This window comes from Carcharhinus amblyrhynchos, chromosome 15 (assembly GCF_965287045.1).
Source record: "Carcharhinus amblyrhynchos chromosome 15, sCarAmb.v2.hapA, whole genome shotgun sequence".
Lineage (NCBI taxonomy): Eukaryota > Metazoa > Chordata > Chondrichthyes > Carcharhiniformes > Carcharhinidae > Carcharhinus > Carcharhinus amblyrhynchos.
This window is the reverse complement of record NC_137338.1, coordinates 6,659,454-6,673,665: the sequence shown is the minus strand read 5'-3', so window position 1 is coordinate 6,673,665 and position 14,212 is coordinate 6,659,454. Positions and strand designations below refer to the sequence as shown.

Here is a 14,212-nt window from a genome sequence, read left to right as displayed (position 1 = left end):
GTGGTGAATCAATGAAATTCATTGCCACAGAAGGATGTGGAGACCAGGTTATTGAGTATATTTGGGGCAGAGATAAATAGTTCTTCATTGGTAAAGGGATCAACTGTTACAGGGGAGGGATGGGAGAATGGGGTTGAGAAACTTATTAGCCACGATTGAATGGTAGAGCAGGCTTGATGGGCCGAATGGCCTACTTCTGCTCTTATATGTCATGAACATATGGACTAAATTGCATAAATAGATTTAAGTGGAAGCTGCACAAACGTTGACGAAAGGCAGGAATGGAAGGATTTATTGGTAGATTTTAGAACATAAGAACATAAGAACATAAGAAATAGGAGCAGGAGTAGGCCATCTAGCCCTTCGAGCCTGCCCCGCCATTCAATAAGATCATGGCTGATCTGTCGTGGCTCAGTTCCACTTTCCCGCCCTCTCCCCATAACCCTTAATCCCCTCTCTAATCAAGAACCCATCAACCCGCTTCTTAAAAATATTTAGCGAGGCAGCCTCCACCACTTCAACGGGCAGAGAATTCCAGAGATTCACCACCCTTTGAGTGAAGAAGTTCCTCCTCAACTCCGTTCTAAACCGCCTCCCCTTTATCTTGAGGCTGTGCCCCCTAGTCCTACTGTCTTTTTTGAGCGGGAAGAGTCTCTCCACCTCTATCCCATCCATCCCATTCATCATCTTATACGTCTCAATGAGATCTCCCCTCATTCTTCTAAACTCTAACGAGTACAAGCCTAGTTTATTCAGCCTCTCCTCATAGCTCAATCCCCTCAACTCCGGTATCAGCCTAGTAAACCTCCTCTGCACTCCCTCCAGGGCCAAAATATCCTTGCGCAGATGCGGCGCCCAAAACTGCACACAGTACTCCAGCTGCGGCCTCACCAATGCCCTATACAGCTGCAGCAAGACCTCCCTACTTTTATATTCAATCCCCCTCGCTATGAAGGCCAGCATCCCATTCGCCTTCCTGACCACCTGCTGCACCTGCAAGCTGGGTTTTTGCGACTCATGCACAAGGACCCCGAGGTCCCTCTGCACCGTCGCCTGCTGCAGTTTTTCACCACGTAAGTAATAGTCCTTCCTACCATTCTTCCTACCAAAGTGGACCACCTCACACTTGCCAACATTAAATTCCATTTGCCATTTCCTGGCCCATTCGCCCAGCCTATCTAGATCCTTCTGCAGACTCTCCACACCCTCCGCACAATTTGCCTTTCCCCCAATCTTGGTGTCATCAGCAAATTTCGACACCCTGCACTCGGTTCCCTCCTCCAGATCATCTATATAAATGGTAAATAGCTGAGGCCCCAGCACCGACCCCTGGGGCACCCCACTAGTCACCAACCGCCAATCCGAATAGCACCCATTGACCCCCACTCTCTGCCTCCTATTTGACAACCAATCCTCTATCCACGCTAACACCCTATCTTTGATAAAGATAGATGGGAAGAGACTAGAATGGAGCATGAAGAAACAGCAAAGTTGGGCCAAATGGCTTGTTTCTGTTGAATGTTATGCAGTGGATGTGTCAATAGAAGTCCTCAAACAGAAATAGCTCAACTAAAAGCAAATGAATTGCTTGTCTGAGCTGTAATCCTTACAAATATGTCTTATCTGCCCACAGAAAGACAAGGAAGAGGAATGGATGCAGAAGATAGCACAGGGAAGCAAGGACTCCATCATCTTGGATCAACTCCAATGGGACATGCGGTATGAAGTGCAGATCACAGCTGTTAACAAGTTGGGCTCCTCCGAGCCGACCTTCTACGAGTTCACCATGCCGCCAAAGCCCAACACCATCGCCAGTAAGTCACATCTTCTGATCAACAGTTAAAAGAGATTGACGTCGATGAGCGTAACTGGTGTCAGCTAACCTCACTGAATGAAAGCCATTGAGATCACAGTCTTGATAAGCGGGTGTGAGAATCGTGGGTTGGCCTAACATATCAATGTCTGGTCAGAATTTATCTGCATGTCTAAATGCCAAATGCATGTTCTTGGCTAGCGAGGTTCCCTGTGGAGTTAAAAAATTGCCTCATTTAACCTAGGCAGAATTGGTCTATCTTGAAATTAAAATTCTCAACCTTGTTCTCAAAATTCCCTTGCTGACCTTAACCTCCACCACATCCATTTCACCATTGGCAGCCATACTTTGAGGTGCCTGTGTCCTAAGCTTGGCACAACACGGTGGCACAATGGTTAGCGCTGCTGCTTCACAGCACAAGGGACCCGAATTCGATTCCCGGCTTGGGTCTCTGTCTGTGTGGTGACTGCACATTCTTCTCGTGCCTGCTTGGGTTTCCTTTGGATTCTCAGGTTTCCTCCCTCACTCCAAAGGTGTGTGAGTTAAAAGTTAAAATTAAAGTTTATTTATTAGTCACAAATAAGGCTTATATTAACACTGCAATGAAGTTAATGTGAAATTCCCCTAGTCGCCATACTTCTGTGCTTGTTTGAGTCAATGCATCTAACCAGCACGTCTGTCGGACTGTGGGATGAAACTGGAGCCATTGGGTGAAACCCACACAGACACAGGGAGAACATGTAAACTCCACGTGGACAGTGACCCAAGCCAGGAATTGAAACTGGGTCCCTGGTGCTATGAGAGAGCAGTGCTAACCACTGTGCCACCGTGCTGCCCTACGTGGGGTTATGGGAATCGAGCCTGTGTGGGACTGTGGTCTGTACAGACTCGATGGACCAATTGACCTCTTTCTGCACTGTAGGGATTCTATGATGATTGGAATCACTGTCTGTTTCTGTGCTGTCCTGGCATCTCTCCACCTCTGCCTCTCTCTTCCCTCCTCTCTGTTCTTTCTCCCTCAGTTTTTCTTCTGCCCCCTTTCTCTCGTCCCCTGTCCCTGCACACCTCGCTCAGGGCAAAAAGCTGTATTATGTAGTGCAGGAACGGCAAGTTTGAACCCTTTACCACACTATTGCACAGTGAATGAAAAATCTGGTGAGAATGAGTGGAAAGTGGAAAAAAAGTGGCTTAACAAAATTCCCAATTACAACAGGTTTTTATCTTCTCAGAACTACAGTACATTTACTTTTGAAAGGACATGTATCCGCAGAGATTATAGAATGTTTTTTTTTTAAAAACTAATTTAAACGTACTTTCAAAATTTCGCTCCTTAAATGGAAAACCTTGAGAAGATGACATTCTCTGAATAAAGTGGTTTCATCGGCAGATTCCAAGCCTGTGGCATGCGGTGAGCACTTTGTGTTTGGAATTATTGAAAGAAGAGAATGCACAGAACTTAATTTCGCTGCATTTTCTCCCCCCTCATGGTTACTTTCAAGGATGTGCTGAAGAGGCCAGAGTGCATTATCTTGTTGAAGAGTGTGGCTTTCAGGTCAAATTAGCTTCATCAGAAAGCAAAATGATGCGCACTTGTGTAAATGCATTTAGTTATGAAAACACAGAATGTATTTGATCAAAACTAAAAGCTTTGTGCATAGCTGGCAGCACTCCCAGCACACACACACACACACACACACTTACAGCTCTTAGCTTAGAGCTTTCATTACTGAAATAGTTAGTCCCTCTTATTATCTCGTCGTTTCTTTAAAAATATTTTTTTCCACAGATTAATTTTTTAAGCACATCAAAGGGAAAAAAAAAGGATTTGCATTTGATGCAGTAATTTTCATGACCTCCAGACAGCCCAACGACCTTTATGAACAATTTTGAATACTTGTTGCAGTGTGTTGCTGATGTCGGAGACACGGCGAACAATTTGCACATGGCAACCTCACGCAGACAGTAATAATTGACAGACTGTTTGATGTCTGCTGAGGGATTATTGAGGACAATGGAGACAATTCCTTCTCTGCCTTCAAAATCACGTTAAGACGTCTTTCAGATGCTGCTGGGTGGGCCTCCAGTTTGATGTCTGGTAAAGTAGACTGAATGAGTAGACTGGGACTAGACTCATTGGAATTCAGGAGAATGAGGGGAGAGCTTATGAAAACACATAAGATTATAAAGGGAATAGATAAGATAGAAGTAAAGAGGTTGTTTCCACTGGTGGATGAAATTAGAGCTAGGGGCCATGGCCTCAAAATAAAGGGGTACAGATTTAGCACTGAGTTGAGGAGGAACTTCTTCACACAAAGGGTTGCGAATCTGTGGAATTCCCTGCCCAGTAAAGCAGTTGAGGCTACCTCATTGAATGTTTTTAAGGCAAGGATAGATAAATTTTGCAACAATAAAGGGATATGGTGAGCGGACGGGTAAGTGGAGCTGAGTCCGCAAAAAGATCAGCCATGATCTTATTGAACGGTAGTAGTCATGATGTGGGTATGCCGGCGTTGGACTGGCGTAAACACAGTGAAAAGTCTGACAACACCAGGTTTTAGTCCAACCTATTTATTTGATAATATACTCACAAGCTTTTGGGGTTAGCCCCTTCGTCAGGTGAATGGAGAGTTCTGGCCTCAGACAGAGCATATAAAGCCCATTTTCCATTGTGCTTTATATGCTCTGTCTGAGGCCAGAACTCTCCATTCACCTGACGAAGGGGCTAACCCCAAAAGCTTGTGAGTATATTATCAAATAAATAGGTTGGACTAAAACCTGGTGTTGTCAGACTTTTCACTGTTATTGAACGGCACAGCAGGCTTGAGGGGCCAAGTGGCCTACTCCTGCTCCTAGTTCTTATGTTCTTATTTAAAATACAGCATCGTCAACAGTACGGCATTCCTTCAGCATTGCGTTGTGTGTGTCAGCCCACTGGTTTAAGGCTCAAGCAGGGCTTGAACTCAAAGTCTTCTAATAGAGAAGCAAAAATGCTACCCGCTGAGCTACAGTTGACACCAGTATAGCATGAAGTGAATTATAACGGAGGGTGCAATCTCACAACCTCGTCCCGCCTGACTTTCGACGTGGCAAGTTTGTAAGTTTGGGCGAGAGGCGGAAAGCAAGAAACATGCCCGGTTTCTCGCTTCTCCTGATTATGCCAGGCCTGTGTTAGCATGATGTTAACCTGTCCTGAACACTATCATCCGGGATCACCTGTCTTAACCACCTCACTGACTGAGATTCTCACCAGTAAGAATCACAACCGTGCTCCACCAGCGGAGACCAGACATGATGATCTCACCAGGGATGCGGGGGTTGGGGGGAGGTGGTGGATTGAGGCCATTGAAGCCCTCCTACGTGGTCAGGGGCAGTGCCCATGGAGCAGTGTCAGCCTGGCACTACCCACCTGGCACTATGGCAATGCCGATAACTGTGCCAGGAGCAGGGCCAAGGGGGTGAAGCTTAAGTGGAGATGAGCCTGTGCGGGTGGAGCTATGATGGGGGGAGGGAATAGGAGCTCTGCAGGGGTGGAACGGAGAGAAGGGAGCTCTGCACGGGTGGCGCTTGGGGTGGAGAGGGAGGGAAGGGAACTTTGCAAGGGTGGTGATTGGGGCGGGAGGGAGGGATCTCTGCAGATGGGACAATCTGCAGTGGGGATGGAGGGGCTGGTTGGGGAATGAGGTCCGATGTCCGTGAGGTGGGTGAGGGAGGGGGAAAGGCATGAGAACTATGGGAGATCAGGTAGCCCAAGAGTTCAGCAGCCGGCTTCGCTGGTGCACTCAGGCTTTGGTGAAAATCGTATCCTGACATTTTCTATTTTGCACAAAGTGCCATAAGATTGTGACCCGCACGCAGCTCATCGGGAAAAAAAGCGACGCCATTCTCTGCTGCTGTCTTGCTCATGCACCGTGTCGAATATTTTTTCGAAAGATCGTGCCCAGAGTGTTACAATGAGGGGTGTGTGTCAAGTTAGTTCACGTGACGGTGAAATGTTTGCCGGAATTTAATGGTTATTGTACATCTCATCTATCTATCTATTCCTGTTTTAAAGGATTAGCGAATACTCAATTACACTATTGATGTGACACTCTCTTATATGAGATACAAAGCCATTTCATTCACAGTTGAGAACTGAGGAAATATATATTAAACTTCGCTTCCCAAATATTACAAAAGTATAAGTTATTTTCTTATTATCATTGCAGTTTTTTAATCATTAGCCTACCAGTTAATGGCTGGGTTCCAGCTGCAAACCATCTGTTAAATAAGCCTTGTGGTTAACCATGCAATGCCAGGTTTCGCATTGTAATCATAATGAGTGTCAGCTGCTATAATTGAGTATAATATTATCACTGGAAGATGTATTAGGCACATCCATGCAACATAACTTGCCAACTGAAAACTGACATTTCCACAGACTGATCTGAAAGGAAATAATTTATCTCTGTCTCAATGTTTCAGCCTCTCTCTGCTTTTCTCAACATATTTCCCTCTCTTTGTCTCTCGTCCTTCTGCAACCCTCTCTCTGCCTGTTTCCTTTCTGTCTCCTCCACTCGCATTCTCTTTCCTCCACGTTCTTTCTTAGGATCATGGAATCCCTACAGTGTAGAAGGAGGACATTCGGCCCATTGAGCTGCACTGACAACAATCCCACCCAGACCTTATGCCCATAACCCTACATATTTACCCAACCAATTCCCCTGACACGAAAAGGCAATTTAGCCTGATTGATCAAATTCACCCACAATCTTTGGACTGTGGGAGGAAACTGGAGCACCTGGAGGGAACCCATGCAGACATGGGGAGAATGTGCACATTCCACAGATAGTCACCCAAAGCTGGAATTCAACTAGGTCCCTGGCGCTGTGAGGCAGCAGTGCTAATCACTGTGTCACCGTGCTGCCTGACTTATTCTCCCTCTTTTCGTCTGGTTTGTTTTTGTTTCTTGCTCCCTTTTCATCATCATCTCTCTCTCTCTATTCCCTGTGTTTCTTTCTCTCTCTTGCTCTCTGTCCCTCTTCTCCCACATCCTCTCTTTTCCTCTCTCCTTCACCTCCACTGTGGATTCACAAAGCAATGTGCATCTGACAAATTTACCCTTGATCAACAATATTTCAAAAGTAGGGAGGTCTTGCTGCAGCTGTATAGGGCATTGGTGAGGCCGCAGCTGGAGTACTGTGTGCAGTTTTGGGCGCCGCACCTGCGCAAGGATATTTTGGCCCTGGAGGGAGTGCAGAGGAGGTTTACTAGGCTGATACCGGAGTTGAGGGGATTGAGCTATGAGGAGAGGCTGAATAAACTAGGCTTGTACTCGTTAGAGTTTAGAAGAATGAGGGGAGATCTCATTGAGACGTATAAGATGATGAATGGGATGGATAGGATAGAGGTGGAGAGACTCTTCCCGCTCAAAAAAGACAGTAGGACTAGGGGGCACAGCCTCAAGATAAAGGGGAGGCGGTTTAGAACGGAGTTGAGGAGGTACTTCTTCACTCAAAGGGTGGTGAATCTCTGGAATTCTCTGCCCGTTGAAGTGGTGGAGGCTGCCTCGCTAAATATTTTTAAGAAGCGGGTTGATGGGTTCTTGATAAGAGAGGGGATTAAGGGTTATGGGGAGAGGGCGGGAAAGTGGAACTGAGCCACAACAGATCAGCCATGGTCTTATTGAATGGCGGGGCAGGCTCGAAGGGCTAGATGGCCTACTCCTGCTCCTATTTCTTATGTTCTTATGTTCTTATGTTCTTAAAATATAAAGTCTCTTTGTCTCACCTGCTGGATCTTGGCGGACAGTCTAGGCCTGGAGCTGAGTATTGTGTGCTATTGACCAATGTGTACATGAACACAAAACATCAGGAAGGATGATATTATCCTAAATTTTTCACCTCCTTGACCTGAGGGCCCTGAGACACATTGGCATAGTGGAACCTCGGATGTTAACCGTCTCTTTGGTTTAGCTTATCACTGGGGATATGCAGCTAGAGTTACTGAGAAAGCAATCTTTCTCCAGCCCCTCTCTGTACTTCTGCAAAAGAGGTCATCCCCTCGGTTTAATCCTGGTCTTCAGTCATGTTGCATTGTCCTCAAAGCCCATTATCTCATCTCCATTTACAAACAAGATCCAAGACCCCCTCCCCTTCCATTTAAAACTGAGATGCATAGAAATTCCTTCTTGCAGAGGGGAGTGAAACCCTAGAGTTCTCTTCCCCAAAGGGCGATGGAGGCTGGATCATTAGAAGTATTTGAAGTGGGTAAATATTTGACAGATCAAGGAATAGAGTGCTCAGGGGAAATGGCACAGAAAAGGAACTGAGGCAAACATAGATCAGCCATGATGGTATTGGTAGGTGGGGCAGGCTCGAAGGGCCTGGTGGCCCCCTCCTGCTTCTATTTCTTGTGTTCCTGACTTTCTGCCTGCCCAGAATTACCCCAGTGTAATTTTAATGGTGGTGGTGACCCATTTGTGTTAAAACCACACGAGTGGGAAAACTTAGTAGGCCGTGTTTCAGATGGATGTACGCACACTGACCAGTTAACAACTCTCCCTGCCAACCCTGACCAACAGTTCAATTGATTTGCCAAACCAAATCCTAGTCTGATTGTCTAAGTCCCGGCCAACAATTACATATGGATTTATCATCCTCAGCTCACAATCGCTGTGGATTTCTGCCCTCAACTCTAGACTACAAGGACCTCTTGACACTTTAACTTCATACAAAATGATATATCATTACCCTCCCAACTAATGATAAAAAGAGAAATGCCGATTTATGCCCCCAAATTTTTATTATTCATTCATGGATCATGGACATCATCTGGCCAGCATTTATTGCCCATCCCCAGCTGCTCTTTCAGAGGGCAGTTGAGAGTCAACCGCATTGCTGTAGCTCTGGAGTCACATGCATTATAGAACCATAGAATCATAGAACCCTACAATGCAGAAAGAGGCCCTTCGGCCCATCAGGTCTACACCAAACACAACCCCACCCAGTCCCTAACCCATATCCCCACACATTTTACCCACTAATCCCTCTAACCCACGCATCTCAAGACATTAAGAGGCAATTTTTTTTTTTAAGCTTGGCCAATCAACCTAACCCGCACATCTTTGGACCAGACCAGTCCATGTAGGCCAGACCAGTTAAGGATGGCAGATTTCCTTCCCTAAAGGACTTTAGTGAACCAGATGCGTTTTTCCAACAATCGACAATGGTTTCACGGTCATCGGTAGATTCTTAATTCGAAACATAAACAGAAAGTGCTGGAAAACGTCAGCAGGTCTGACAGCATCTGTGGAGAGAGAATAGAGCCAATGTTTTGTGTCTGATCAAAACATTGGTGCTGTTCTATCTCCACAGATGCTGTCAGAGTGCTGAAGTTTCCCATTTTTGTTTCAGATTCCAGCACTCACAATGTTTTGCTTTTATCTTAATTCTAGATTTTTTTAAGATTGAATTTCAAATTTCTTTACCTGCTGTAACAGGATTTGAACCTGGGTCTCCAGATCATTAACCCAGTTGCTGGATAGTCTAGCAGTAATACCACAAGGCTATCGCCTGCCCTAAAAAAATATTGTTCAACCAATAATGTATCCCTAAGGAATTATTGCTATTTTAGCTGAAAACGGAAGGTTGGAGAGTAGCTCTGAGAAACATTACAGGTCCTTGAATTCAGCAGATTTATTCGGAAATGTGCCCTTGAAACATCAGATCAAACAGAAAAACTGAAAAAAGTAACGCACGTCTGTATCATCTCTTGTACTGAAACACCTCAAAGAGCTTGATATAATGGATTATTTTTTGAAGGGCAGTAATTATTGTGTTGGCAAACACAGCAACTATTCAGTGCCAGTAATACCCAGCAATGTCCAATAGGAGGGGAAAAAAAGCAAAATACTGCAGCTGTTGGAACCTGATACAAAAACAGAAAAAGCTGGAAAATCTCAGCAGGTCTGACAGCATCTGTGGAGTGAGGAACAGAGCTGGAATTCCACTGGAATTCTACAGCCCCGCTCACCATAGAATATCGGAGAGGGTGAGAGGCGGACAATGGGAAGGTCTGATGACCTCGGGTGGGTTTTTCCGGTCTCAGGTTGAGGGAGGCCATAAAATCCCACTGATCAACTTATGAGTCACCCAGACTCGAAACGTTAGCACAGATGCTGTCAGCCCTGCTGAAATTTTCTAGCATTTTCTGATAACGAGATATTATTCTTTTATTTCTCTATTCATTCACAGGTTTTAAGTCGGTCCACCTCGTGTCCAACGAGGGGCATACACGCGATGGGTCGTACCGGGGCTGCTCTTGGTTGTTCGAGATTGGCCTAGTGCTTCATGTCGTTAGTGTGTGCCTAAACTGGACAAGATACTGGGCAAGACGACAGCTCAGTGACTATCGCTGATTGCTGTGCAGACACATGGATTCGGGCTGGTGTCTGTGGGAGTTTGCGTATTCTCCCCGTGCTTGCATGGGTTTTCTCCGGGTGATCCGGTTTCCTCCCACACCCCAAAGATGTGCTGTTAGGCTGATTGGCAGGAATAAATTGTCCCTGAATCAGTTTCCCTCAATCTGGATGGCCATAAGACATTAGACAGGGGTCGTGGGTGGAGAGGGGGACTGGAGGTGTTGAGATGGCGGCGCGGGCTCGTTGGGCCGAAGGGCCTGTTTCCCGGGCTGATTTTGTTCTTTGTTCTTTGTTCTTTGCTCTTGAGCTGAATGATATAAGATGTCCCTCCTGCTATTCTTACTGTCAACTTTTACATTTAGAGCAACTACTTCTGGGCTTCCATTTCGTCTACCTGCCTTTTCCCAGGCTTATTATTATAGAATCCCTAGAGTGCAGAAGGAGGCCATTCAGCCCACTGAGTCCGCACCCACTCATACCCAGCCACTCCCCTTAACCCCACACTAATCTTAATACTTTGGGACACTAAGGGGCAACTTAACATGGCCTTTCGACCTAACCTGTGCATCTTTGGACTGTAGCAGTAAATCGGAGCACCTAGAGGAAATGCACTCAGACACGTGCAATCATCCAAGGCCGGGATTGAAGCGGCTCCCTGGCCCTGTGGGGCAGCAGTGTTAAGCCTGGTGACACCATACCACCCCTAAATACAGTTTAGTTTCGGTTGGGCTGTATCGCAAGATTATGGGGTTCAAGTCCCATGCCAGGACTTGTATGTAAAAGCCCAGACTGACGCTCCAGTGCAATGCTGAGGCAGGACTGTTCATGCCTTTAGATTAAATTCTAAACTGAGGCCCCTACTCCAAAAAGATCTTTACCATAATCCCTAGTCCTTCTGGGGAGTGCAGGGACAGAGGGTCACATGTTCTTCTCAATTTCCTCTGTTGTCAAGTGTATAATGTCCATAATAATCTTTTAAGGCAGTGAGATTGAAGGATTCAACTGATACTTTGTCTTCTCTTTTCATTTGGATTTGCACATTTTTGTGTTTTTTTGTTTTTCCAAATGAAACAAAAACATGGGCAATGATAGATGCCTGGTGCATTCCCCATGTCAATGTTTCGACCAATCAGAGTGGACTTGGCAACCAATCAGCACCTTTTTCCTCAGACAGTGTAAATTGTTGCTCCCTTTGAAATGTGGCACTTTCATATCTGTCCTGATGAGTGCAAAATGAAAAGCTTCAACAGCATGTCTGTTCATGGGGCAGAGGAATCATAGCGGACAGGATGAGTGGAAAAGCAAATTGTGCGGAGGGTGTGGAAAGTCTGCGGAGGGATCTAGGTAGGCTGAGCGAGTGGGCGAGGACCTGGCAGATGGAGTACAATGTTAGCAAGTGTGAAGTTATCCACTTTGGCAGGAATAATAGTAGGAAGGATTGCTATTTAAAGGGCGAAAAGCTGCAGCATGCTACGATGCAGAGGGACCTGGGGGTCCTTGTGCATGAGTCGCAAAAACCCAGCCTGCAGGTGCAGCAGGTGGTCAAGAAGGTAAATGGGATGCTGACCTTTATAGCGAGGGGGATAGAATATAAAAGCAGGGAGGTCTTGCTGCAACTATACAGGGCACTGGTGAGGCTGCAGCTGGAGTATTGTGTGCAGTTTTGGTCGCCGCACTTGCGCAAGGATATTTTGGCCTTGGAGGGAGTGCAGAGGAGGTTCACTAGGCTGATACTGGAGATGAGGGGATTGGACTATGAAGAGAGACTAAACAGACTGGGTCTGTACTCGGAGTTTAGAAGGATGAGGGGGGATCTTATAGAGATGTATAAGATAATGAAGGGGATGGATAGGGTAGAGGTAGAGAGATTCTTCCCACTTAGAAAGGACAGCAGGACTAGAGGGCACAGCCTCAAGATAAGGGGGGGCAGTTTAGATCAGAGTTGATGAGGAACTTCTTCACTCAAAGGGTGGTGAATCTCTGGAATTCTCTACCTGTTGAAGTGGTGGAGGCTACCTCGCTAAATATATTTACATCACGGTAGATAGGTTTTTGGTAGGCAAGGGGATTAAGGGTTATGGAGAGAAAGCGGGAAAGTGGAACTGAGCCACTTCAGATCAGCCATGATCTTATTGAATGGCGGGGCAGGCTCGAAGGGCTAGATGGCCTACTCCTGCACCTATTTCTTATGTTCTTATGTTCTTAGGACAGGCCATGGAAAGGTCCATTGATCCTGGTGGGATTTTTCCATCTTGGGTGGGTGCAGCCAGAAAATTCTGTCCATAGAATCTTTCTCTGTGCTGTCGACATAACGGCTGTTCTTGTACTTGAAAGTAATTGGGGAGGCACGGTGGCACAGTGGTTAGCACTGCTGCCCCATAGCGCCAGGGACCCGGGTTCAATTTTCGGCTTGGGTCACTGTCTGTGTGGAGTTTGCACAGTCTCCCCGTGTCTGCGTGGGTTTCCTCCTGGGGCTCCAGTTTCCTCCCACAGTCTTAAAAGACGAGCCGGTTTGGTGCATTGACCCAGACTGTGCCGACTTTCACAGTAACTTCATTGCAGTGTCAATGTAAACCTTGCTTGCGCCTAATAAATAAACTTTAATTGGCTATACTTTTCTCAAAAACTTTTTTTTTTGAGACACTGTGATCGTTTAACACTACCTGTACGCTTCCCCAAATCTGTGTCACAGTCTTTCAAAGAATCTGGCCGGGGTTCTTCATATTTGTACTCGACAATCCAAGATTTAATTCCACCTATTAAATTAATTAGCAGCATAATCACAGGTTAGGAAGCATGGAAGTAGAAGATGTCACCCTGATATCAAACGAGATTTGTGGGAATAGTGAGTTCACTGGCAGTAGAACGGGAAAACTCAATTAAAGCTATTGGTGTGATATCTAATCAGAAGAAGAGGCTGGCAATCGAATTATTTCTCCAAACACTTTCCGAATAGCCAGTTGAGCGTTGAAATATTTATTGCAGCTCTCTCTTTCTTTTTTGCTTTCATAACCCAGACACATATGTAGTGTGTTAACGCAGCATATTGCAATAAATCATTTAGGGATTATGATGCTTGACTAGTGCAGATGGTGTGTCAGAAAGTGTTTAAATGTACCAGGTTGCCCGTTGCTAACCAACCAGAACATGCATTCATTTTGAGCAGCCTATCTGGTGCAGTCAGTGAAGGCTAATATTTCTCAGCAGAGCGCGTCGGGACGCGAGGCAGTTTGAAGGCGCTATTAAAGTGGAAATTACGAGGAGAATGTGATTATCGGTCTGCAGGCTTGATAATAGTTTTAAACTGTTTCAACCCGGTCCACGTAATCGCGCGTGTAAGTGGCGCACGGCGAGCACCTCTCGTTCACCGGCTGACACTGAAGCCCAGCCGTTCCTTTTGCAGTCTGACACGTTTAGGATTTTAAATGTGGGCCGATGTTTTCCATCCCGGCTCCCGGCTGGGATTCTCCGGTGCCGCTGGAAGTGAATGGAGTTTTGCCCGGGACGCCAAATTTTCCATTCTTGCTCATAGAATCCCGACAGTGCAGAAGGGGGCCATTCGGCCCATCGAGGCTGCGCCGTTCACAATCCCACCCATCCCCTATTCCCTTAATCCCATGCATTTACCCTACCAGTCCCCCTGACAGGGGCAATATAGAATGGCCAATCCACCTAATCTCCACTGTTTATGCCTTATGAAGTTAGGTTGAGGGAGCTGGGACTCTTTTCCCTGGAGAGACGAAGGATGAGAGGCGACCTGATAGAAGTTTACAAAATGTTGAGAGGAATAGACAGGGTGGACTCTCAGAGGCTATTTCCCCGGGTTGAAATGGTTGCTACGAGAGGACACAGATTTAAGGTGCAGGGAGGGAAGTTCAGAAGTGATGTTAGGGGTAAGTTTTTCACTCAGAGGGTGGTGAGTGACTGGAATCGGCTGCCGTCAGTGGTGGTGGAGGCGAACTCGCTGGGGTCTTTTAAAAGACTTCTGGATGAGTATATGG

At 46.1% G+C, this 14,212-nt stretch overlaps 1 protein-coding gene across 3 annotated transcripts in view; it reads left to right on the top strand.

The window, feature by feature from the left end:
* ncam2a (neural cell adhesion molecule 2a) overlaps positions 1-14,212 on the top strand; it is a 1,336,232-nt gene that overhangs the window by 1,252,216 nt on the left and 69,804 nt on the right. For all 3 annotated transcript variants that reach the window (XM_080203386.1, XM_080203385.1, XM_080203387.1), the window contains exon 15: positions 1,634-1,814. In XM_080203386.1, the coding sequence (XP_080059512.1) occupies positions 1,634-1,814 (181 nt within the window). The remainder of the gene's footprint in view (positions 1-1,633; positions 1,815-14,212) is intronic.